This window comes from Polistes fuscatus, unplaced genomic scaffold (assembly GCF_010416935.1).
Source record: "Polistes fuscatus isolate 324 unplaced genomic scaffold, CU_Pfus_HIC Scaffold1, whole genome shotgun sequence".
NCBI classification, from domain to species: domain Eukaryota; kingdom Metazoa; phylum Arthropoda; class Insecta; order Hymenoptera; family Vespidae; genus Polistes; species Polistes fuscatus.
The window spans coordinates 4511334-4539002 of NW_025112997.1; the positions used below are offsets into that span (position 1 = coordinate 4511334).

Genomic DNA, 27669 nt, shown 5'->3' on the forward strand with positions numbered 1-27669 from the left:
GATTCTTTTTTGAAATAATTTAATATACTTACTAATGGTTGGAGACCTCTAATTCTAAAAGTACCGTTCTCTTCGGTAGTTGCTTCTTCTTGAAGATTGGAACAATCTCCTTGACCTTGGGCTTCAACCAATAATCCTGCTTCGGGTTCGCCGTTTAATGACGTTACTGATCCGTAAGCACTGAATGCAACTCTGTTGCCAAATAAGTTTACAACGACAGTAGCACCTTCGGTAACATTAATCATTTTCGATGGTGGCTCGAATCTATATTCCTTCATCATTGGTCTTAGATAATATTCTCCGGGTGATAATGAATTGAAAATTAATTTTCCTTCGTTACTCGTTATACTATTTTTACGATAATTTTGCCCACCGGAGAGAGAAAGTAAAACGCCCTGTTTATACGATACAAATATTTCATTTGTTATTAATATATGAAAAATAATATTGTGGCAATATAAATAGATATTTATTTTACCTGTAAAGACGAATTATCTGCTTGATCATATACTTGCACTATTATTTCAGCTAATTTTCGTGCTAAAAATACTCCTTTATTGTTTGATTCCGTTATTATAAAACCTTCCTTCTCAACTGTAACACTAATTAGGAAATGAATGTAGCAGAATTTAAAAAAGTGTTATAAAAAAATGTTTTATATGAATATATGTTTACCTATATTCTATTTTTCCATCCAACGGGCCAACGCTGTAGGTTCCTTCTTTTTTTGTAATAATTGTATGCATAGGAGATTCTTTATCCTTGCCAAATATTTGTACCGTCACACCTTCTAAAGGAGGTGAAATTTGTCCAGCTATGATCTAACCAATGATATCTTTCTTTATTATTCGTTGTTTCGATAAATTATATTAAATAAGAATAATTATTATACCACTCCTAAATCCCCGGTGAAAGTTGCGATATCGTTGTGACATTCATTTACGCCAAGAACTTTAACGGACGGTGGATTAAATAAAAGAATATCTGATAGAGGAGTAATGATGTAAACGTTACCAGTCTTTGTTGTAAATTCAAACTCGTATTTAAAATTATTTCCTTTCTTTGTATATTTAAGTGGACCGATTCTATAAAAATGCAATGTATTAGATTAAACGTATAGATTATCAAATTATTAAGAAAATAATTGTTTATGCATTTACATAATATTGCCGCTTGAACTTTCAATTTTGACTTTGACTCCATCCAATGCACTCGAACTTATGATATTTCCTTGATGACGATGTTCGGTAGACGTTAAAATAATTGGAGATGAACTATTCGTATCCCAAACAAATGTTTCCTTATCATATACATGACAACCTTTAGGTGTAAAACTATATTCTCCAGATTTTGAGACGCAATGTCTTGTGCTACCTTTGGATAACACTAAAGATGATTTTTTACTTTCATACGGTGCAACATATTCGACTGTTGTTTCATGAGATGAAATAAAAGTAACTGAGAAACCAGTCTGTTCGAAAGGAGGTACTTCAAAATGTTCAGACGTTATAGAAATTCTATAATTATTATGTCTCCAACAAAATACATCATTGTCTACTAAAACTTCATAATATCCTGGTAGTACATCAGTGAATTTGTATTGGCCACCTGCATTAAAGAAAGTAACTTCAAAGACAGAGACAGTAATATCAATTAGATTTAAATATTATATTAATAACAAATGTATTTAATGGCTGGTAGTATAAAAAATTATGGTATAAAGAATATATTTTATTATTTTTATAAATCACGTTGTTGAAAGTAATTAAACGATGCTACCTTGGCATTGATCTACATTTGTTATTTTTGAACATTTTATTAAGAATATATATTTATATCTTATTATTAATTCTTACCTTTAGTTTGGTAAATTTTTATCGTAACTCCGTCAAGTACTTTAAGCGTTACCGAAGCTTGATTGCAATCTGTGTCTGGCAAACATTGAACTGTGCCGATTAAAGTCGCTTTCAGTTGTAGAAAATTGACTTCGTTAATTGATTCGGATGATACAGCAATAAATTGTTCCAAAGGAAAGAATCTGTTATAATATAAAGAAAAATGTTTATTTTTTAATTCGATTTAAATTCATATATTATATTAAAAATACTTACTGTAAACCTTTAGTTTTTTCTTCATTGCTGACAATTACGCTTAATTTATAATTATCAGGTTTTAGATATAAACAGTAATCTCCCGTTTTTTCATTCGCATCTACTTCTTTTTGGAATGTACCAGCAACATTTTGTACAGCAACTTTACGGAAATGTAGAGTTCCTTTTGCAGATAATGTTACTTTTCCGCAAACTTTATATGTCAATGGTATTAAAACTGGCAATTCAGGTGAGCTTGGGGAAACTTTGACTGTTTTCTCCTCGAACTGTACATTACCTAAACATATGCATATCATTAGTATTACTTTTATAGAAAATACTTTATACAAATGATTTTTTACTAACTAGCTTCTGCTTTTAAAGTATATTGTCCAGCTTTGACATTATCCACTGTATATTTTCCATCTTCATTAGTCACAGCTACTTCTTTCCCAGCAAATATAATTTTTGCTTTTGCTAATGGTCTGCCATCTGCCGACATACGAACTATGCCAGTTACCGTAAAACCAGTAACTTTAAAATCTTGCGCCAATATCAGACTGTTATGATTAACTTTGAACAACAATTCAGGTGGTTGAACATCGAATTTAGTGTGAGCACTAGGATAATGGGGAACAAGTTTGTAATCACCGGGTGACAATGCAGGAAATATAAATTTTCCACTTTTATCAGATGTAACATGACAAAGTAGATTTTCAGATTCAAATCCTTTAACCGGTGAAGTTTTACACTTCATAGCAGCTCCATTCTGTATAATTAAATAAATATTAGTATTTCATATTGAAATAAATTTTTTATTAATGATAAATCTTACCCCAAAAAGTATGAAGGATACACCACTGACTGGTTCATTTTCACTGGTAACTTGACCTTTTACGTCGTATCCAAATATTACTAAACTGCCATCTGGAAGTTCAGCATTACCTTCTTGTACAGTTACTTCGACTGTATCTTGTTTTATTATCCACCTTGATCAATACAAAAATATAATATTCTCCAGTACAATATAAACACAGTTGTAATACAAAATACATACGAAGGATGAGATGCGACGAGTATATATTTTCCTGGTTGAATAGGCGTGAAATAAAATGTTCCGCCATCAGCAGTCTTGGTCGATCTAACTACAGTTTCTCTATTACTAGCATTATACAATGAAACGGTAACATCTTTTGGACCGGACAAAGAATTATAACTGGTTACCTAATAACGAAACATTATGATTATTATATATATTTACAGATATATTATTTTTTAAATAAGATCATTATTAAAATAGAATGAATTACTTTGCCAGTTATACCAAAACCTTTGAAGGTAAAATTAATATCTTTTCCTTGACTACAAATATCAGTAGAACCATCTACGTTTAAATTAACTTCCATGGGATCAAAACTCCAACCTCTTGGAGGATCTACCTAATATTAAATATTTTAATATAAAATATCAGTCAATGTATCTCAAAGAAATGATTTTAAAATCTGTATGCGGTATACCTTTAAAATATATTCTCCTTTATCGTAGAGGGGTAAAAAATAATATCCATTATTCGGTGCACATTCTGTTTCATCTTTTAAACTACCACCTTTAGTATACCTAATACATAAAAATTGATTAATTAATTATTCCAATTAATTTGATAATATGCATGATTTTATAACCTCTAATACGTATATTTACAATTTAATATGAACTTTGGTAAAGTCTATCTCGGCGTGACTTTTTAAAAATCCACCACATCCTAAAATATCTTGTGTAATTGTTTCTTTAAATAAACTGTTAAAATAAATAATGAAAATAAAAGAATTAAATGCCTTTTTTAACAACTTCATCGTGTATTTAATGGATTAGTACTAAAGAGAAGTTGTCTCTATGATATAACCTTATTTTAATACGCATGCGCTATCTAACATGTATTGTTGTCAGGTTAGAAATATTTGTTGATATCAATGAAAGCGAGAGAAATTAAATGAAATATTAAAAGTATTAGAACGTGTAGGATAAAAGAAAAGGAAGAGAAAAAAGAAGTGATTTAGTTTTTAAATCTGTGTGAAAAATTGTTCCAAAATAAAATTCAATAATTGTCTATAACCAAGAAAAAAAAAATGGTTAAAATAGCATTGAAAATCAAAGTATTGTTGGAGAATATTGAAGAATTGAAATCATCAGGAAAAAATCACAATTGGTATTTCAAATTTAAATGTACCAATTGTGGTGAGATAACAAAGAAATGGTGCTCTATTTCTTTAGATGATACCGTTCCAAGTACCAAAGGGAACGCGGTTAATCATTTTTTAGCTAAATGCAAGCTTTGTGGTCGTGAGATATCGATGACTATTTTAGAAGATTCTATTAAATCATTTACCGCTGATGATCAAGGAAGATTTAAGGATATCGTTACATTAGATTGTAGAGGATTAGAACCATGTGATTTTTCTGCACGAGAAGGATGGATTGCTAAAGCTATTGACAATGGTACTGAATTTAGGGATGTTGATTTATACGAATACGAATGGATTGAATATTGTGAGAAAATAAAGAAGCCCGTTGGAATAACTGAAATTGAACACAAATTTGAAAGAGTTAAATAAAATATCTATTTATATATAGATGTATATATATAAATATTAATTAATTCTTATTTAATCCTTCTATATTCTTTTTATTGATTATGAAGTGTATGTATAAACATATATACTCTTTTTTGATTAATGATTATTAAATTGCTTCTATACGTTATACTCATTATTGTATTATTTTTAACAATGAATATTTTGTAATAGCAATTTAAAATGATACTAAAAGAATATTAAATTGAAATTATTTATCGTAAAATAAACATTTAAGTTCACGTTTATATTAACTATGTACAAAGTCTTTGAATAAAACAATAATTTCTTAACTCATACGAATGTTTGAATTAAAATTAATTATCAGTTAAAACACGATGAGAACGTAAAGGATATGAATCGTATCGAGACACATAAGTCCAACGACATAATATAATTTATTTATAATCATATAAAAAAACCATTTAATTTTATAAATGGCTGAATACAGAGGAAATATTCATTTGCAACAATTATTTCGCTATTCCTCTGAATATGTCCAAACCTGTCAATTGTTGCCAAAAACAAATGCCTGCAATTATGACCACAAATTAACATTTTCAAATTTCTTTAACTATATTATTATTATTATTTAAAATTAACGAATGAATTTGGAAATAGAAAATATGTTTAAATTTGAAATATATTATATTATTAATGTACTTAACGTTCTATACTTCTGGAATGTATTTTAGATGCAACTAATTAAAATAATGATTACTTTAAATACATATTAATTCATCTTGACGTAGTAGTTTGTAAAATTATAATCTTCATTGATTAAAAACTAAGTCTGTACAGTTTGTAAGTATAAAAGTTTAAATTACTTCATATAATCTAAGCTAGCTTAGAAACGTAAAACATATTCCTTATTATTACCGGGATTTTTCTTCAACCGGTTGTACAATGTACAATTAAAAAAGTTTTTCTTCAGCGATATGCGTAAAATAAATGACAAGAAATATAAAAAGAAATATTCTAGACTTTTTTTTAATCATTGGTTATCTAAATTTCTAATTTTACTAACACTATATTCTTCTAATGATCTCTTTTTACTATGCTTTTCTAATACCTAACACAAATAAATATCATGTGCGCATTACATTCCATTGCCCATTAAAAAGAGATTTAACATATAAATCACATATAAATAATCATTTCTAAAATGTATTAATCTAACAATAATAAATAACTCTATCAGTCTATTCTCACAAAAATATCACTGCGACTGAAACTATTATCTTATTCTTTCATAATCACCAGAGTCAAATCTTTATGCATCCTGTTTAGGGAGTAAATATCACATTTACACAGAACGTTGAACCAGCTTTCCTTTTTCTTTTCTTTCGTACGAAATAACCGGAGTATTTTGTATTTGTTAATTTATTACAACAAACATTACTTAATATAATATCTAGTTAATATACGTTTTAAAGATAGTATTCTCGAACATTGATATTAAATAACAATACTTTTTAATAACACGCATCGACGTAGCATTGATTAAATTAAGATAGGCCATTTAATCGGCGATTATGTTCTTATCTAACGAACAATATTCTGCATCAAAGAATTGACTCTAGTAGATCTGGTGAAGATTTACAAATTTTTTCTAACGCAATACAAATAATTTCTTTCCTACGTAATTAGAAATAAACATTTTAATAATCATTTTGAATGATTCAATATTATTAGTGTATATGCGCAATTAGTATTTTGTTTGTTTAATAAACTAAATAATTCTATAGTACTATTCTAGATTATCATCTTTGGTATGGTAATGGGGAGTATGCTTATTCTATCGACAGCAATGTTCATCTTGCCAGTCTGATAATTGATATTACTCTTTAAAGGTATGTATATCGTAGATATAGGAACATTATGAGTAATGTTGATGAATTACAATACGCATTTCGTTTAGTTCTACCTTTTTTTTTTTTTAAATAATATATATGCAGTTGCTGTGTGTGAGAAAAAGAAACAAAATATTTTGGGTAGGAAATTTCTTTTATATGTATACTATACATTTGTACAGTATACTGAAAAAATAAAATGTAATTCAAACTTATTCTCCTTTGCAGGACGTACGAAGAATCTATTTGCGCGTGATAATCAAACAATATTGATAAAAAATCAAATAAAATTTTAACGAGCAAAAAAATTTCAAAATGATTGTGCGTACTGCGTTAATTCTGCGATAGAACAAGTTTTTTCGTGGGATAAGTTTGGGCCGTATTCATTGGGTACACAATTTAAGGAATTCCCTAATATCTAATTGATTATTATAGTTCTTCATTATTACCTACCTGTTTATGCTTCTGCTAGATGTGAATTCCTAGATATTTCCTATATGAATAGACTACATGCATTTATTTATTTATTTACTTTTTTTTGTTTATCTCGTTAAATACTTCGTTTAGTATTCGTTTAGTATTTAATATTTTTTGACGATAGTTTCTTTTTTTAGAGGAATTTTTCTTATCTCAAGCTTGTTTTTTAAAAAGATTAAAGCGACACCTCCGAATAGGCCCGTCAGACTAACAGTCCAAAGATTTCTACAAATTTATTAGAATTTAACTTCTCTCTCTTTGAACACACTACTTTAATATAGATCAAGAAAACCTAATTGTGAAAAATCTCAATTGAAATGTTTAATAATAATTTGTATCCTATTAATGTGCGAGCAATTGCTAGAAATATTATCGTGAAGTTTCTAAATCGTCAAAATGTGAACGAAATTATAACGAAAATGTATATATATATATTATATATAGATTTATATAATATATAAGAAGAAAAAAAAAAGAAAAAATAATCGAAATACTTGAAGCGTCGTTTAAATTGTGTGTAGAGAGACAACAAGAATGATGCCTACAAAATATTATGCAACATCTTTCAATTACGAATGGGTCATCTTACCACTTATAGAGACAGTGCAGAAAAATACATCGATTTGTTTAGCGTAATTCATTAGAGTTGTCACACAGCATTCGGTAGTAATTCAGCTATAGTATATTATTTTTCTTCCATCGTGATTTCTGCCATCTTAGATCCCCTTTAATCTTCAGCGAAATGATATTGTTACAATTCGATGATTAAAAATACGCTAACGAAATTCGGAGAGAATACAGAGAACGTTCCTGAAAAATACTTACAGCAGATTCTTTCTTTCTCCGTCGTTCGACAGTGTATTTTTGTTCTTTTTTTTTTTAAATTATCAATCGATGATCTACCTATCTATATAAATTTGAGTATTTTTCACGGATATACTACTCTCATTATTTTGTTTCTTTTAATATATTTTATCTTTCGTATCATTTTGCATGCACCCGAGCAGTAGTAATTTTGTAAATTCGTCAGTCGTAATCAGGTTGCATCATAATGACTGTGCAAACAAGGATTTTTTTTCTAAGTCGAATGCTGTACGTGTGTTTATAGTCAAAACCACCACATAACGGGGTTCGTGGTCGTGTATCGCTGAAGAGAAGAAATCCAGCTTTTCTCATTCGTGAAAGGATGATTTGGTATTTTCTATACATAGTAGTAATAGTAGTAGTATTGATAAGCATCATAGTGTTAAGTTCAAGGCAATTCGTCAGACAATACTGGCTCCAAACAAGTTTGCTTTAACGTAGCTGATTGATCTTCCAGACTACGTTTTAAACCTTCTATAGTTTGCATCAACATTTGCCTTCGTAACTGGGTAAGCTGTTGTTGAAATAGTTGAGAGTCTTGAATATTAGCGTTGGATTCCGCAGCTAAACGTTCTTGACGTAGTTGTGCTACTTTTTCCTTCAAGGATCTTCGAGAATCATCTGAATAATCCAGTGATACGATAGAGTTTATAAACGATCTTCTCGGATAAGGGACAACGAAGTTTGTGAAAATATTTGAGGGCTCACCGGTGTCATCGGTGGCCGTATCACCATCTGAATTTCTTAGTAACACTTGATTATGATGATGATGACCTAATGTCTTTTGTATCCTACCGTAAGTCGCACTACCGGCGTAAACCTTTCTTTTAACTGGTTCACTTTGAGGACAGTAAGAAGAACCTTCCTTGATCGGGCCCATGTCGATCGATCTGTGAAATGAAAGATAATGAAACAATATATCAAACATATAAAATGACGAATAAATCATCAAAATTTGTGGATCTATTTCGATTCTTAGAATATTCCACCTGAACGTCATCAGAGGAGGTCTCCGCCTGATGTCACATTTTTCTTCAGAATCCGACGAACTAGAAGTCACACCTTCTTCCTTCATCGATCTTGAAACTCTCGAATCCTTTCTATTATCTATCGTTAGCCGTGAAGAATCTCTGTGCTGTTGTTGTTGCGGAAGAAGTTGAGTAGTCTTATTGGAGAAGGAACCTTGGGATGGTTGACACTCCGTTGTTTCAATACCAGTGTGAGGTACTCCATTGCAATTTAATAGTACACGAGCTCGTCCATTATCTTTTCCACCGGTCGTAGGACAAACACGTACACGAGAATGAACGAGACTTCTGCTAGGTGAACTTTGCGGTGTTCTTCTAGCTACGTAAGGTGAATCAGGACAATTGGAAAGTTCCTGTTTAAATGGAACGTCCCTCGATATGTTTCCGCACGAATTTCTTTCCATAAATCGATGCACCGGAGAACAGGGCTGTGTAAATTGTCTTTTCGGACTGGTATGTTCTATATCCCTGATATTACCGCTCTGTAATTCTGGTTGAGAATTTCTACTCTTGGATAAAGCAAGTTCGATGTTCAATTCGGTGTTCTTGATCAATTCGACGCGTTTGTTCGCCAGGCCATTATGAAATTTTCGTGACGGTGAGGGTACGATCGGTAGCGGGCTTTGATTCTTTTGCATATTTACCAAGATATTTTCAGCTTCCATAATCAACTCGCGATACTTCCTGTCGGCTTCCTTATCCGCTTCGATCAGTGCTATTTCTGACGCGAATGTTGTCATGTATGTATTTCCAGTGACCTGTCTTCTCACTATGTTTCCATTAACGTAACTCACCTGTTAAAATAAAGTTTAATAAATTAAGTGACATCATTAAGTGCATTATTATCTTTCTTTTTATTTTTTTATTTATTTTTAATAATCAATTAATATCAATTATTTGGCGAATTCAGTGTCCCATAAATTGAAACTTCGGGTCCTGGATTTTACGTCTATTTGTTAAAATGCTTAATAATAAGAAAATTACTAATCTTTATTATTGAAATTTTGTAGAAATATTTGATTTGAAAAAGGTTTTATTTAGAGTTCACAGTTTGTAAGTGACAATCACTGTTTGCGGTTTATTGGATTAAGCGCATTATTGGATGCAAATGGGTTGAGCTTATTATTAGATAATCTAAGGATAAATTATTAATTTGAGAAAAAAGTGGTTCGTAGAAGTTCGTTAGCTTGCTGAATTCGCGACAGTAATTAATGTATTATTAATAAACGATGATTACCGAATTAGAACGTCTTTTGACGACCTCGTTTTCGACGATCGTAGGTTGAACCATCGATTGATTATTATCATTCAACCTCATAGGGGATAGATTTTTATTAACATCGTGTTTCTTACGACGAAGGCATATAGGCGTTCCACCTACGCTTCTACTACCCTGATTAAATCCAGAATTCTTTAGCAACATTCTCTCTACCAAGACTCGATTTAAATTCGCTGTCTCGTCGTCCAACTTTTCCATGTTTGGTTTCCTCCGTTGAGAGATTCTTTTCTTTCGTTTCTCGTTTTGTTTCTCATCTGTCTTTTTGTAACGAATACTTTGCCTCTTTGCAGCGTTCCTTATGCTGATCGTCCTAAAAATAAAATCACTGTATTAACTTTAAGACAATAATTGTGTGATAATACATTCGCTAGTTATCTTTAGTTTTTAATTCTAAATTTATTGATTATTTGTATTCCAGTTCAATGATCGTTCTTTAATCAAATGTATATTTTTAAAAAATTTGTAGATATAATAATAAAACATTATTAATAATTATAATTGTGTCAGAAAATAAAATTCCCGACAGTAAATTGACAGTCGTCCCTTATTTCACAGAACACACTTTACTTTAAGTTATTAAATTATTTTCTAAATTTGAATGAAAATATTTTAAATATAATAACATTACTTTTTGTAATTAATTTTAAAATCGTTACCTCTGTGGAAGAATTTCGTCCTTGTTTCTACGTTTCAAGAATGATTCCCTTAACCTAGTACCACGCCTGCTAAGTTCGCTCGAAAACGTGAAGTAAGTACAATGACCGGTATTGGGAAAATTTCCTGTACAGTCGAGATTATCTAAATCGAGGAAGGAACCATTGTCGATGTAATCAAAATCGTTTTCGAAGGGATCGTTCTCATCGCCACCATCTTGACCGGTATCAACGTCTGACAAAGAGTCAATGTAATCCTCGCAATCGGTAGGGTCGCTATCGGACAAGATATCAGTTTCCTTTTCGTAGACGTAACTTTCATCGAATTTTCCCATCATCTCGTTCAACGTAATGTCATCCTCGGATGAACGACCACTTCGTGTTACCGATGATCCAGATGAACTGCTGCTGCTTGTACGACGTTGCATAGCCAATGGTATTTTCGGTCTGATATCCATACCCGGTAGGATTCTCCAATTTTGATTGATCCTATAGAATAAAAACATTTTATTAATATGATCGACGAATTAAAATTAAGCTCACAACATAAGAAAGAAAATATTGTGCAGTTAGTTTGCTTATTTTATATATAGGGCTATCCTTGTCCTTCGATCTTATCCGATATAGTATCCTTCGTTCACGATGAAAGGCTAATATTTGTTGGAAGGTTCGAGTGCTTATTCAAAGGGGAAGGTCGAGATGGGATATGACAGATATGGTAGGGATGGACGTTGTGACGCGCTTAATATGTGGAGAATCTTTTGATGGGTTGGGTTGAGGAGGGAGGTGGTGGTAGGGGGGGGAATATATCAAGCGAGATCGTCATCCTTTGTATTTACCTACGTCATCGAACACGTCAAAAGGCTACATTAACTTATCTAATTTTAATCTGTTTAATCTGAATTATCCCAGTGTTAGGTTTTATTTAGAATTTCTTATTTTTATCCCTAGAGACGTTTTAAATCGCTTTTTATTCAAAAAAAAAACAAAACAAAATAAAAAAAAGTCTTATATAATTATCTACGATAATTAAATTGTTCGATACGACTGTTCAGCTTTAAGTTGACTTCGTTTGAATATTTCTCCATAACACAGCCAAGTATATCGGACCATCTACATTTACACGCTGACACACTGGAACTTCTGAAAACACGTTTAATGTTCTATCCACATTGTTCATCGTCGTTTCCTTTGATGTCAACACCGTTCCCGTAAGCTCGAACGAGAACGTATTTGCTATTTGCGTTGGCTATCCATACCTTTCATGGGGAAGAGAATTCATATTATCGATCGTCTACCTTTCATTCTATATCTTTTATACCAATTTCAAAACGACATTCACAATTAAATTCAACTGATAGTTATTATCTAAGATTGGATCCATTGGCATCGTTGTTCGTACTGTTCACAGTCAACATATATCCTTTCTCTCAAAAAAAAACAAAAAAAAAGAAAAGGAAGGTTTTCCAATAATTTTATTATCATAGATCGAATTGGAGATTGATTTTTCAAAGATATTTGTTTGGATAAAAGAAAAAGAAAAATTTGTATAAATTACTAACGGACTACGTCCTGCGCTGAGACTTTCCTGACGGTGTTCCTTCTTGGTTAAACTTTCTCTCGTGCTGTTAATATTGACGTCACTTGCGCTACCAGAAGATTCGGTCAATTTGAGACCTGAACTACTGCTCGTCTCATCGAGGGTTAGCCTTGATTTGAATCCAGTCGTGCTGGAACCAGAAGAGTTTGCCGACAACCACGGATTCGTTCTTATTCGTGATCGTTCGCGTGGTGATTGTACGGTTGGTGAAACGAGTGGGGGAGGTATCGAGGATGGTACAGGAAGATTGTTCCTTGAGGAATCAGCTGAGAAGGATTCTGTTCTTCTATGAGAATTTTCTTGCTGTCTTTGAGGAGTCTGCGGTTGTTGCTGTTGCTGTTGTTGCTGTTGCTGTTGCTGTTGTTGCTGTTGTTGCTGTTGTTGTTGTTGTTGCGGTTGTGGTTGTGGTTGTTTTGATCCATGATTGATCGGGGGGGCTTCGGAGCTCTGCAAACATTTCTTTCGATGTACATAGATAGCACTATTTAAATCATAATTAAATTTTCAATATTTTCCTTTTCCTCCGTTGTATGAACTTGTTTTTTTAACGAACACTTACTTAATTAGATTAAAAAGGAAAAAAAACAAAACAATTCATGCTTGATATGTATAGAAAGACGAAAGAAAAAAAAAAGAAAAATACACAAAAAGGTATAATATCTAAAAGGAAGAGAGGACTTTCTCGTTAATTTATTAACGAGGATTAATTTGGACGTCCTGTTACGAGAACGTAACAAAGTTTGTTTTCTCAAATCGATCTGTTCCTCATAGAAGGAAGAAAAGAGAAGAAGAAGAAGAAGAAGAAGCAGAAGCAGAACACAGGGAGGGTGCGTTCATTTTTCATTCCTTTCTAGTATACGGTACGAGGACGAACCCGCGTTTCTCGAGAATAAGGGGGTGCGGTTTGAAGGGAAAATAAGTGTGGAAGAGAATGAAAAAGAACTGAAAAAAAGAAAGAAAAAAGAGAAAGAGAAAAAGAATGGGAATGAAGCTTGGAAATAGGAGAAGGGGATGAAGGGGGAAGGGGTAGGAAACTCAATAATGCTTTTCCATAGACCGCTCGTTTAAGCGCTTCCGCGAAAACGTCCGTTCGATTCTACCAGACGACGTGGAATGGTCCGACCATCACCAACCACTACCACCATTAGCAGCAGCAGAAGTAGAAGCAGTAGTAGCACCAAAGAGGATGAACGGGAGGATGAGGATGAGAAGAGAAATCCCTTCTTTCTCGAGTGGGTGCTGAATTCGTCGATCCTTCGGTCGTTCGGTCCACGGTTTTGAAAAAAATTTCGCACTGTATCCGTTCCTGCCATTTTTCATTCTTTCCTTCGATCGGTAGCTACCAGAATACGAGAATAGTTTTTTAATCGTCTTTCATTCACTATTTTCTACCTCTATCGTCTTCTTTTCATCCGTTCGTACGAACGGCACTTTTCTTCGAGAAGGGATTTCTTTTTTCTTTTTTCTTTTTTTTTTTTATACTTGTTTTAAAAATAAAAAAGAAAAGAGAGATAGAGGTATTTCTTTTTAATATATTTAACGATTAATTTATCCGTAATACTAATATCTTTTTTTGCTAAAGGGGTAATACTTTGATCAAAAAATCGTATTGATGAGCGTGGAACGTTTTAATTTTTTTTTTTTAGATACCTAAATGATTTCGAGTTTTCTTACATCTTAGATACGTCTTCGTTTAATTTTAATTTTTTTTTTTTTAAATCAAAATGATAAACAATTAATTTGTCAATATATTCGATACAAATCGATAGTTAACGAATAATTTAAGGATTCTCATTAACTCATAAATAAATTTTCGTTGGAAAAATAAAAAAAAAAAAGAAAAAAAAAATAGAAGAAAGAGAAAGATAAAAGCAAAAGAAAAAAGGGAATGGAAAAACTATTGTTCGTCGGACTATTCGAAAATCGATTTGAATGAAAGGCCTTTAGAAACTATTCTCGTATATACATATATACACCTATATTCTCACTCGTGTTAACGTTAATGATCCGTTCTCTCGCGAATCGCTCGTTATCGGCCTAAAATCGGTGTGGCTTTCGTGGGAAAATATAAGAGAAGAATGGCAGTTCTTGTTTGTATTGAACCGTGAGAAATCTCGTTCTAAAATGTATAAGTTTCGTTTGTGCTAGGTGAAAAAGAAGGGTGGGAGTAAGACAGGTGTATGAGTCAGAGAAAGAAAAAGAAAAAGAAAAAGAAAAAGAAAAAAAGAGAAAGAGAGAGAGAAAGATGTCGTTGAACCCGAGACGTCAAAGCATCATAAGATCTCTAAGAGAAAAAGAGAACCACCAACCAACCAACCAACCAACCAAAGGGGTAGCTAGTAGGTGGTTCTGTGAAACGATGCTAATCTCCCTACGACGAACGCGAACCTTCGTCTTCTGTCTATCACCACTAAAAAGGAAATTCTAAAGAAACTTCCTACTTCCGTGTCGTTATATTAATTGAGAAGCCATAGATGAGACACCTCTGATGATATCCTGCACAATTTTTAAGGAAGATAATATATATACAGATATATATTTGTTTATTTTTTATATTTTACGAGTCGTTCTCTCACCCTGCCCAATCGATTAATTCAACGATTATTCAGTTAACCGTAACAATTATAAATATTCGTTCTAATTGATTTGGTTTGTGAACGGTTCGTAATACGTTAATAATTGAATTTTCTATTTCAACCCTCTATAATGCCGCTTGTAACTTCGAAATTCTATATTTAATATTAGAATTATCAAAATTGTCAAAATGATCGGTTTAAAAGTCTGATATAAATCCGTTTAAGATTTGTAGATAAATTATTGAAATAAGAATTATTCCCCCTTTTTTGTATTATTCAACAGAAATAGACATTTTATTTAATAATTGCAACATATTCTACATTCCAAAAACCCTCTTAATAAATAATTGGATTATAGAGGGTTAGGTGTAAACGATCTCGAAGTTTTGTTTTTTCTTTAATTAAGTTAATTAGGAAAAAAATGGTAACTTACAAGCGTGTTTAGCTTGGCCGGGGTGCTGGTTCTAACGTCCTTGAGCTGCTTACTGTCACCGGTCATGTTCGTAGACTTGGTTGACTCTGAGTTCGATCTGTCTTCGATCCTCCCCGCATTTCCCTGCGCCCTACCTTTATTGTTACTTTGAAAATAATGCGTTCCCGTCCTGATATTGATGTAATACTCGGGCGGAAAGCTCGTACCGGGCGACGTACCGTCCGTCGAATATCCGGTACTGTAGGCACTTTCCGGAGACGAAAGATTCACGCTTCCGGTACCACCGGACGTACCGGAAGAGGTGGTCACCGTTCCAGCGTAACCACCACCACCACCACCACCAACACCACCACCAACACCACCACTGGATCCACCGTGCAATCGAATCCCGTCTACGCCGTTCTTTGTTGGAGAATCCACAGGATGTACCTAAAATTTCATAAATTCAGAATTTAGTTCAATTTAGGGTAGCACAGGGGGAGGGGGTTCAAATTTTCAATCCTGGATTTTCTATTTTACAAAAAAATATTAATTTGCGATTAAAAAAAAGGGACGTGAATTTTTATTATACGGTAAACGATCGGAAAAGCAAAAGAACAAAAATGTGCATTGTTTGTTCTTCGGTATATTATTGTAAGGATTATTTTTATAGTAATTTTCTTGATGTTTATATATCCAAACACATAACATTGGTTCTGTATCGCAATAAAAAAATAATGATCATCAATTAAATTCAACAAAAAAAGTCTTGTTGAACATCAACTTCCAATTATTATATAGACACAGAAATTTTATTTAATATTAAATTCGCATTGTGTTAGGATAACAAATAAAATTCTATGTAAAACGATACGACAGATTATTATAATATTATCCTTTCACCTTCGTTGTTCGATGAAGCAAAAAAAAAAGAAAGAAAAGAAAAAAAAAATCAAGGACGTGATAAAACCTCGAGATTATTAATAATAAAAAAAAAAGAGAAAAAAAAAGAAATACTACATACACAATGATCTACAAATTAAGCCAGACGAAGAAGACAGTCTCTGTGGGGAACCATTATTATTATTATTATTATTATTATTATTATTATAAATTTGATCGATTTATTATAAAGGGAGGGGGAGGGAGGGTACGAAAATTTATCGATAAGAGTCACCAAAGACAGTATAATAAATTTCAATGGCTTTTGTCGACGTTAAAAGCTCTCGCCATTAGTTGTTACAACGTTTAAAGATCGAGAATTACATTTTGGTAAAGCGACTAGGTAAGTAGCCTTGTAAAAGGTTAGAGAAGAACCAGCGGTGAGGTTATAATTGGATAGCCAAGGTAAAATGAGGAGAAATTAGAGAAGCAAAAGGGAAGAATAGAATGTAAGACAGAGAGAATAATGAAAGAAAATGAAAGAAATGAATGAAAATGGAATGAAAAAGATAGAAAGATAGTTGTAAAGTAGAAAAGAGAGTGAGATAAAAGACAACTTTGCTTTTCTAGGGTTGCGAAACAACGCGGGGCGGCTGTTTTTCTCTTATGTTAGATAGACCTTGGGCGAGAATACTAAACTAGGTCTTTTTACCTTCGTTTTTCTCCTTCAATCTTTCTTTCTTTCTTTCTTTTTCCTTTTTTTTTTTCTTTTTATTTTTTCTTTTTCTCGTTAGCAACGAAGACTTATAAGAAAAGGGTTTGTTAGGGAGGAAGATGAAGATGAAGAAGAAGAAGAAGAAGAAGAAGAAAGTCGTATATCCGCGGAGTGGATGCCTCTAAGAATAAACTAGGAGGTTAAGATCGTTGAAAAAAGGGGGTGGAGAAGCAAAGTGGTTAGCACATTGCAATCTCTAAGATCGATAAGGGGTTTTTTACCAGAGTGGCTACTTAGACATTTTAAGTTACTAAACTTTTTCGATTGTTTGCACTTCAGGTTCTGAAGTTTATCGTTCAGTTAGAATATCGGAATTGGAATATTGCCAATTATAAACAATATTGTGTAATTTGATATAATATAACTGAGAAATGATTATATTACAATTTGACGATCATTATTTTGAATATGCGTTAATCGGATGCAAAATATGTTGCAAGGTTGTTGCACTTACTTGATGCAAAGCAGGTGATCTATTGGCACTGTGACTTCTAGGCGAGTTGCAGTTAGAATCGAATCCTTTATCCCCCTTTTTACGATCCTTCTTTTTCTTAGATCGCACAATGTGTGCCTCCATCCACGTGCGCAATTTCGTCCCGAACATGTTGTAATGGATTCCGTTCAACGGATCGGCGTCACCTCGAAATGCACAAGTGGACAGAGGTCGACACACCCCTTTAAATTCCTTTAAATTTTATTTTTATATTTATCTATGCACTCGTTCATCGAATACATGTCTCCGTTCCAACTTGAAACGGTCTACTCTGTGAACAATCAAATAATTATTGCATTTTTTAAATATTTCGTTACTCTTATCCGAGATTTTTTATTATACTAATTTATTTTTTCTTTTTCTTCCCCCCCTCCCCTCCTCCTAGACTACAAGGCTTCAGAATTTTTATACGTATCATCCGAATGTAATAAGTTATTATTGATTTTTATTTAATAACATTTTTGCTTCAGCTTATAATTTAAATCAAAAATTCATTCAAATATCAATGATTTTTTTCTACGATTTATCGATTAGAATTATTTAAATGTAAAACGAATAAGGGAATGTATTTATTTATTTATTTTTTTTTTCATCTCTATATAAATCCTTGGCACACTTCCATATACTATATTTCTACTATTTCTTTCAAGGATATTATCTCAGTATGGTTTTTCAACCAATGTATTTTGTAAATGTCGTTCTCGCATAAGTGCACGTGTAGTAATCCATAGAGTATCGAGTAACCGATTACGATCATCGATTCCCTGTAGACTATCAGCAGCAAGTTTCATTCTCGCATATTTTGTCTCGAGTTACTATGTCGTATAAGTATACTTATATATTATATAATCATGGTATAGGTATAGATATATGTAATACGTATTTCGAAAGACGATACATGTGTCTTTTTGTGATGATCATTATCTTCTTGAATTATCAGTATTTAAATGCGAAATTGACATAAAACATTTATCTTTTTTTTCTTTTATAATACGCGTTGAATATCACGTTAATTTTACATGACTTATCACGAATTTGTTATTACGTTGAAATATTATTTAGAACGGATAAGTTAAAGTACATTTATCTAATTGATCAAATTTATTGTTAATAGAATTCAACACGTTAAAAAATAAATTTGCTTATCGTTCAATCAACTTACTTAAGTTGTCGTCATTCTTTAAAAAAAGCCTTTTTTTCTATCTTTTTATTCTATTAGCGTGGATAGCCAGCACGTTTCTCTCCCAGTCGCCATTTTTCGAACTCGGGAGATGAATCTGTAACAAAAATTCATTTGAATATGTTAGAGAATAAATAACAAATGAAATTATTAAATATAATAGAAATTTTATTCTCTTATTATAATTTATTCTATTATATTGTTGATATCACACACACACACACACACACATACACACACATTTATTAAATACAATATATATTGCATACCTTTAATTCAATCATTTGTAAATGAAATTCAATCTTTTGCAAATGACATTTTACTACAAAAATCGTTAGAAGCTTTAATTATAAATTTTATGATCATTGGTTAGCACGATGAAAGCAAAATTTTATGCAGTCAACAATTTTACCACATTTTCTTAGGATTAAAAGTTCGAGTTTGAGATCCAAAGGTCTAAATTTGAAATGCAAAAGGTTGAATTTGAAATACAAACACTCGAATTAGAAGTACAAACGTTTGAATTTGCAATTCAAATGGTTTAATTAGAAGAACAAAATGTTGAATTTAGAATCCAAAGGTTTGAACGTTCAATGCAAAAGGTTTGAATTTGTAATGCAAACATGTCTAAATAGGAAATACAAAAACGTTGAATCGAAAGTAACACACACACAAAAATCGAATAGAAAGTAGAAAAAAACAAAATTGTACGCAGTATGTAATATTAAAATGCAACGTATGCAGACGTTATCCAGGGGATTGTTTATTTGCGAAAAGACGAAGAACAATCTCTTGGGATGGCATCAAGTAAGGTAAAAATTTATCCCGAAGGATCAATCGGATGCTGTACACGTCGTCCCGATCCCATGGACCAGACACCAACGTGCTTTTCGTGTTTTTCACTTCCGATCACGTATTGCCATGCGAAAAAAGGGGAGAAAAAAAAAAGAAGAAAAAGAAGAAAAAAAAAAAAAGGGTTTTCCTGATTCAATCATTCTCATCAACGCCATATCTTTTCTGTCCCGTGTTATCTCATGAGACTCGTACCGATTCCGAGAATATGTTCCTACTTTCTATTTTCATCTCTTCCCTTTCGCATTACTTTCCTTCCATTTTAATCTTTGTTTCTTTTACAATAATTTTCATCATCCTCGGTAAATGAAAATGATGCAGCGAAATATTATAATTTCATAATAATCATATTTTATTATCTTCATTATTAGTTTATTTAATTATTTTTATGAGATCATAAACATTTTCCAAACAATGCTCCAAGTATTTACAAATAACAATATTAATAATTAATAGCTAAAATATGTTTTATTTTTTTTTAAATTTTACTAAGAAATATGAAATTGAAGAAAGAATCGTATTATCAAGCCTTTATTTTAAGCCTTTTCCAATTTCTATGAACAAGTCTTCCATTAGGATAACCTAAATCCGCCGGAATTCGATTAAATATGCTAATTGTACCTGAAAGTTGTAACTTTGTTAAATTCGTGGCGTATCTTCTAATTCCCTTTTGTCTTTCTTTTTCAACACACTAACACTTAATCTCTTTCTCTCTTTTATACTTCTAGTGTTAATCCACCATCTGCATAATGTTTCGACTAAATTTCAACTTTACAACGTAGGGTTGTGTAGTATTAAATTTCCTAGAATTACTCTCCTCGAACCTACACCCTACAATTATTTTCTATTTTTAATATATCTCGAGCTTGGTATATCACTCGTAAAAAAAATCATTACTATGATTAAATTCGGTTATGGGTGGATGATAAATCAGCCCCGTATCGTAGCGTTTTGTTAATTGCATATATAATTTTCATAATAATAGTTAACAGATAACAACCAAATCGTTCTGGTTATTGTCCAATGAACAATCGTAATATTATGATGAAATAAAATAAAATTAGTGATTTTTCGAATGTTTTGATAAAAGTCAATTTAAATAGTTACGAGATAGAAATAGAAACGTTTTAATCAAGGTTTAAGTTTACCCTTCGGTATCATCGTTATTATGGCATGGTACACTCGCGATAAATTACAGAGGGTAGTTCCAGTAGCTTCGGCTAACCCTTTCAATCGTATACGACTAGTCCCCGTTTGGTTTGGCAAGCGTAGAAACGGACCACTAACGAGCTCTTGTTTCTAACTAATCGGCAAGCAATCGGTATTAGTTCAAACGGCTACTCTCGTTACCGATTAAATCCTTTCGTTCGTTTCCTTTTCGTTCTATTTGGCAAATTCGAGATCAAAGGTGATTTGTTTCTTTTTTTCTTCTTCTTCTTTTGAATAATTTCTCTTTAATTTTTTCCTTTTGTTTTGGGAGAGTTTGGGGATGTTTTTTAAAATTTTATTCAACTCATTCCATCAATCGATGAAATGTCGTCGACAAAATGAAGAAACCTGATTTGATATTAAAGGTAATACATTGAAAAAAAATATAAAAAGAAATAAAAAAACAGAAATCGGAGATTCCTGTTATTTCCGTTTCCACTTTAATTAGTTAACGTCTCAGAAAGCAACCAGGGAAGTTTGGCAAAAGCGCTTTGACAGGGTGCACCCAAATTCTGAAGGGTGGCTCGCATTACCTAGGGTAAAGTCCTTCCTCTACTTTATCTGTCCTTTGTGTGTGTGTGCGTGTGTGTGGGGAGGGGGTGCAAGGGGTTTCTGTTCTGAACTTAAACGAGTCGTAGGGTGACGAGAACGAAATGACGAACGTATTAGTCAGGAGGGAAGTTTCAAGGTTTTATTTCTTCTTCTTTTTTTATTTTTTTACAAACGTCTTTAAAAATTATCGTTAACTTGACCGAACATTGTATCATAAAAAGAAATGACTAACTAACCGGAAATTTCATTTACTTTCCGTAAGAAATTATTCACAATAAAAAGTGTTGTTATGAATCTTTAATCAAACGCAAAGAAAATAGAAAATAAATTTATATTTATACAATAGTTTTGAAAATTCGTTAATATAAATTTTCGATTTTATTTATTTCTATTTATTGAAATGTCGAATAAATTTTCTCGATTATATTATTAATATTTGTTATTTATTAACCCTTCTTTGCACTCGAGAGAGTGAATCAATAAAATTAAAAATGAAACTTTAATTTCCAAATCAAAATTAGTTCGAATAAATATAAATATTAAAATGAAAAATAATTAATTATAAATATAAATAAGCTAATAATTATCTCTTTGTCTCTCTCTCTCTCTTTCTCTCTTTCTCTCTTGTTCTTTTTTTTTTATTTTCAAAATGGAAGCGAAGAAAAGTTTCTAACGCCTGCAAGACTTATCGATGTTTCAAAGTTAACGTGACGTTAAATCCACGTCCACTCGACCGTCCTGAAAGCCAAGAGGAGTCTCTAACGTTGACGTACTAATACATATACACATAACAAGGACACACATACACATATATATATATAATAGATGGAGGAAACTTCTCTCTCGATTCTGTCAAGTTTATCTTTAGTGAATCGAGTCCGCTAACTTTCCACGCGGAACGAACTAACTCATCTATACAAGTATATAGATATATAGTAATGTACATGCGTTTGTGTATTAGTATCGAGTGTAATATAGTTAGGGAAACATAGTACAGAAGAACAAACAAGAGCATCATTATCATCATCTTTATAAAGAATATAAATTTCAATTATTTTCCATTCGTTAAAAGGTAAGAAAATACTGACAAAGGTATGAATTTTATATACAAAGAGAAGAATATTATGGATCTTTTTATTTATTAGATTTTCTTTTATTTTTGTCGTCAAGTCACGAGAAAGGAAGATAATTTTGACGTTGACAATTTTAGCAACTTTTTTCTTCCGTTCTCATTCTTTTTATTTAACTTTAACGTAATTAAATAATCCAATTATTTTAATAATTGTATATATGTACGTATTAAAAATTAATTTATTGATGACTTTATCAAAATTTTCCAGTCACTTTTTTCCCTCTTTTTTTTTCTTTTTTAGAGGAAAGCCAATAATTTTAGTAACGACATTTCATATTTAGGGTAAGAAAATGAAAATAATTTTAGTCGTGAAAGATTTTGGATATATAGTTTTGTCTCTTTCTCTCTCTCTCTTCTCCCTTTTGCGTAGCACGTGCACTGGATTAAAAAACGAACGGAAATTATGGCGGTTCGAGCTCGGTGATTCCCTTTTCCCGGGCAAAGTCCCACGGGAGCCCATGTCGCCGGAAATAAAGGTGCCAAGCCGGTTTCGTTGAAGCACACATAGGGGAGGGGGAGGAAGAGAAATAAAGAGAGAAAGAGAAAGAGGAACACAGTTAAAACCACTGTCACTGTTACACGCTCGAAGTGCTTAGGTTCTTTTCGAAGGGGTGCCACAAATATATCTACCAACCCGTATCAACCCCTCTGCGTGGCATCTTTTCGCTCCCGGTTATGAATGTGTTCCTATCACATCTCTTGTCTTTTTAACACGATGCGATAATACGTAAGGATGCGTTTTTAGAAACACGTTTAGAAATAAACATACACATACAAAAAATTGTAACAGCCTAGGAAACTAAATCTTTTCTTTTTTTTTCTATGAACGTATCTTATTTTATTTCGTACTCTCGTTATTATCATTTTTTCTCTTTCCTTTGTAAACCTTTTCACTTTAATTAAGAAATAAAATATAAGGAAAATAAACATTTAGCTTGTTGATATTAGTTCTTAACAAAATGAATTGGTTCTTTTTGAAAATTTCAACATTTTTATAATTAACAATTTTATTAATATAGTTATTCTATATTTAATCGGGGATGGAGAGTAAAAAGAAAGAAAAAGAAAGATATATTGTCGGAATTCCAGTAAAATCGTATCCCTTTAAACAGGGGGGAAAAAAAGTTAGTAGCACGTGCGGTACAGACACCAGACCACACGTGGTCGATCGTGCGTAACTGGATGAGACGATACATGTATACGGAAAATGAGTGAGAGGGCGGGGGGTGTTGGGGGGAGGAAAGTGGGAGAGAAAAAGGGCGTACATATTCAATTATCAACCCTCTGCTAAAGCGTGAGCAACTAATGGCATTGCCAGACAAGCGAGAACTTATAATTTGTTGGCTGGCCAGCCGGTGCACACAGGAAATCCCTGTGGATAACTTTGCCTGACTTTACTAAGAAGACCTTAACGATCATTTCTCTGTATGTGTATCTCTGTGTATGTGTGTGTCTGTGTAATCTTTCTCAATGGTTTTATGTATATATATATATATTTGTTTGTTGGTGTACGAGTAAAAGAATTTTCTTATATGAAAGAGAGCAACGATTCGAATTTCATCGGACTCGTTGATTCGATTTCATTCCGAACTCTTACATTTTCATTCTTTTTTTTTTTTTTTATTTTCTATTTTCTACCTCTCCAATTATTTCGTTTGAAATCTTTTTTTCCGAGGGTAGTAAATAAGACTGGAAGGTTCTCGAGAAAACTTGGATAATAACTTTTACACGAGACTTTTCGAGATGTTCATTTCTCGTTAGACCATCTATTCATTTCTGATAAATATTTACTACAATATATAATTACATATATATATATATATTCTAAAAAATTATATACTTGATCATTTCTTTCCTCTTTTATATTCCTATTGCATTGAAGAAGCTCTTAAATATAATTAACAAAATTTATTCTCAAATGTAAAAGATATATAAAAATATTTGTTATAACTTTTTTTTCAATCATATTTTATCGTTACTCGCAATCATTTTACAAACTTTCCTTTAAATTATATCCACCAGCGGAATTTATATTTACTTTGGAGAAATGTTGTGCCAACATCGAAGTATTTCGATGTTTGCGTTAGCCACTTTGGAAATAGAAAACGTTGGAAGTGGTAAAACATTTACACGTTTCTATTCGCGTATCGTGACGACGAGATTTTAGCGTGCATTTAAAAATATACATTTTAAGAAATGTTCAATTCCATTTGAAAGTAAATAAGTAAGTATAGTTAATGCTTCGGTATATATAATAATACAAGACCATATGTGCGAAAATATCTGCAACACACATATGTGAATAAAGTATAACGGTTCATCGACACCACATTTTTAAACGAAACAAACAAAAATTTATTTCTATTTTGTTGTAGTATTATGAAATAATATTTCTTATTGTTCTCGCGTTATATGACAGTTACATACGTATATTTATACAGTTGTATTTATATATATATAGATACGTTTGTAATTGAGTGCAACGCTACGATAAATCGTATACACCGCAATATGTATATGTGTTTACATATGTCTCCCATGTATGAATATATAAATGTATGTATGCATCAAATATAACTCGAGATGTAAAGATAAAAAAAAGTATAACGCGTATACGAGTATAACCACTTTTTTGTATTTGTCGGTCGGTCGACCGAATTGAAAAAATGAGAAATTGTTTTTTTAACAAGTATTTACAATTAATAATAAAACCGTGAACCAATAGTTTTTTTTTTTCTTTTTTTAACCATCAGTTACAGAATCTGTACATACATGGATGCATGCATACATATACATGTATTAGGATGAACCAATAGTTCGTGCGTTTATTGACTGTATAATGAATTGTTTCTTGTAAAATTTACTTTGGAAATGTTAATAAAAAAAAAAAACGCACGAACTTTTGGTTCACCATAATATATATACATGTATATGGGCTTAAACTTAAAACGTCCAGACTATATCTTTCTCTCTTTCTCTTAGTATTTTTTTTTTCCTAGCCCTTTTATTTCTCCCCCCCCAGCCCCCCCAGCCCCCATCCCACCTCAACCCGTTTCTCCTTTAAAGCCATCAGAGATAAAAAGAAGTCGCCCGAAGCGCGGACACGAACGAAAAGGAGGAAGATGCAAAAGAAGAACGCATCTCTACCCTTCACCTCTTCTCCAACCTTTTCTCCACCTCCTCCTCCTGTCTTCTTACTCTTCTTCTATCTCCTTCGAGACAACCCCTTTCTTTTTTCTCTCCCTGCGAACTACTCCTTTTATTTTCCCTTTTCTTTTTTCTTTTTAAATCATTTTTTTTCTTTTTTTTTTTATTCTTTCGTTCCCTTTCCTCACGCGTCCTTCTCCGGTAAAAAGTATTCTTCGCGAATCTTGAGACGAGAAGAAGAAGAAGAAGAAGAAGATTTTTACCCCTCCGGCACGTGGACCGAACAAGAAACTGTACAAGCGTGCACAACGCACACATGTGACATTTTCTTTTTTCTTGTGTATCTTCTTCGGGATGCAAACATCAAATGGGAAAGAAATCGAAGAAGTGCGGAGAGAAATCCTATTCGAAACTTTTCAAATATATATTTAAATATATGTATGTATTTTATATATCTCTATACGCGACGTTTCAAAAATAACTATTCCTTATTAAATATTTTTTTTTTTTTTTATTGATGATCATTAAAAATATATTTTAAGATAATACGGACATTTGTGGAGAGAATTATTTTTATTATTAACTTTTTTAATAAAAAAATATTTTACGTAATGTATAACCGTAGATACATTTTATCATATTTAAAAAGTATTAATAATTATTTTTTATGAGAATAATCTAAGTTAAGAAGAGAAATTAATTGATTTTATAATTTATTTTGTAATAAAATTATTTATTATATATCACACGAAATCGATGTATTCAAAATTATTTGATTATCTGAAAAAAAATATTTTGAATTATTTGTAATATCAAAAAGAAATCATATAGGAAAAAATTTTTTTGTTTATTTAGATGAGTTATTATTTGAAAAATAGGAATAATAATTTAGAAACAACCTGTAGATAACTATAGTTATGTATTATGCATTCGACAAGTAGAGAAAAAAAAAGTTTCCAACTTTTCAATAGGATTTAGAAGCTTTTCGAGAATACCAAAAGGATCGGAAAGGATTCCATCTCAACCTCCTCCTCCTCCTCCTCCTCCTCTCCCTCCTCCTTTTACCCTTTCTTTTCTTCTTCTCATTTCTTTCCTTTCAGTAGAATCGAAATTTTACGACAAGGAAGACGAGACATCCAAGACGACAATGAAGACGACGACGACGACAACGACGAGGATGGGATCTTTCTACTTTTTTATCCAACTTTCACGACTATTTTATTATCCTATTTTATAACTTTCTTATTTACGACATGAGTAACTGCCTATTAAAAGTACCAACTAACTTTAATTTTAAAGGTTATCCATTAAATCAAGAAAAATACGATATTATAAATAAAGTAATAGTTAAATAAAAATTTGCATTATCGTAGTATATAAAATAAAAGTTTTGAAAAAATATCTTTCGCGTTGTAATCAATTTTTCATACCACGTCAGTCAAACGTCAAAACTATAACATTGCTAACAATGAATTAAAAGAAGTATTAATTAAAGAAAAAATGAGATATTAGAAATAAAGAAAAACTTACAACGACAAATTTTCATTATTCTAGAAAAATAAGAAAATTAAAACGAATAGGAACACAAATCTCATATATAATATAATATTTAATAAATTTTCAATGGAGAGAGGGTGAAAGTCGGTTAAATGATAGATCTGTTTCACTGTTAACGATAAAATCAAAGAAAAATATCGAAAGAAATTAACAAACCCCAGCCCCCCTTAACCTCGTTTCTAACATATTAAAAAAAAAAAATATATAAATACAAAACAATAATTAAATATCTAATAACTATCTAATTAAAAAATGGTCCACCCTTCTTAAAGTAGAAAAAGTAAATTCAAAGAGAAAGAAAAAGAAGGAAAAATAAAGAAAAGATATCTTTTATTTATAATGAGCCCTTTTATACGATGTCAACTAAATGCCTGGTTCGTATCACTGCTAACAATGAAATAAAAGAGACAGAGAAAGAGATAGAGAGA

General features: G+C 31.7%; 2 protein-coding genes across 2 annotated transcripts in view; one reads left to right on the forward strand and one right to left on the reverse strand.

Annotated features, from left to right (window-relative positions):
• Nucleotides 1–27669, reverse strand: part of LOC122521775 — a 56658-nt gene that overhangs the window by 934 nt on the left and 28055 nt on the right. The window contains exons 2-23 of the mRNA XM_043642524.1: nt 18775–18889; nt 17574–17883; nt 15484–15912; nt 12437–12921; nt 10878–11363; nt 10180–10531; nt 8904–9736; nt 8623–8804; nt 8307–8535; nt 3792–3950; nt 3608–3707; nt 3401–3529; nt 3148–3314; nt 2926–3079; nt 2457–2859; nt 2112–2388; nt 1857–2038; nt 1161–1608; nt 893–1085; nt 676–821; nt 479–602; nt 33–395 (exon numbers count right to left, since the gene is read on the reverse strand). Coding sequence (XP_043498459.1) covers nt 33–395; nt 479–602; nt 676–821; nt 893–1085; nt 1161–1608; nt 1857–2038; nt 2112–2388; nt 2457–2859; nt 2926–3079; nt 3148–3314; nt 3401–3529; nt 3608–3707; nt 3792–3950; nt 8307–8535; nt 8623–8804; nt 8904–9736; nt 10180–10531; nt 10878–11363; nt 12437–12921; nt 15484–15912; nt 17574–17723 — 5991 coding nt within the window. The 5' untranslated portion in view covers nt 17724–17883; nt 18775–18889. The remainder of the gene's footprint in view (nt 1–32; nt 396–478; nt 603–675; nt 822–892; nt 1086–1160; nt 1609–1856; nt 2039–2111; nt 2389–2456; nt 2860–2925; nt 3080–3147; nt 3315–3400; nt 3530–3607; nt 3708–3791; nt 3951–8306; nt 8536–8622; nt 8805–8903; nt 9737–10179; nt 10532–10877; nt 11364–12436; nt 12922–15483; nt 15913–17573; nt 17884–18774; nt 18890–27669) is intronic.
• LOC122522416 (CXXC motif containing zinc binding protein) lies at nt 3985–4722 on the forward strand. The gene has a single exon (XM_043643509.1). The coding sequence runs from the start codon at nt 4217–4219 to the stop codon at nt 4700–4702; it is 486 nt and encodes a 161-aa protein (XP_043499444.1). The 5' UTR covers nt 3985–4216; the 3' UTR covers nt 4703–4722.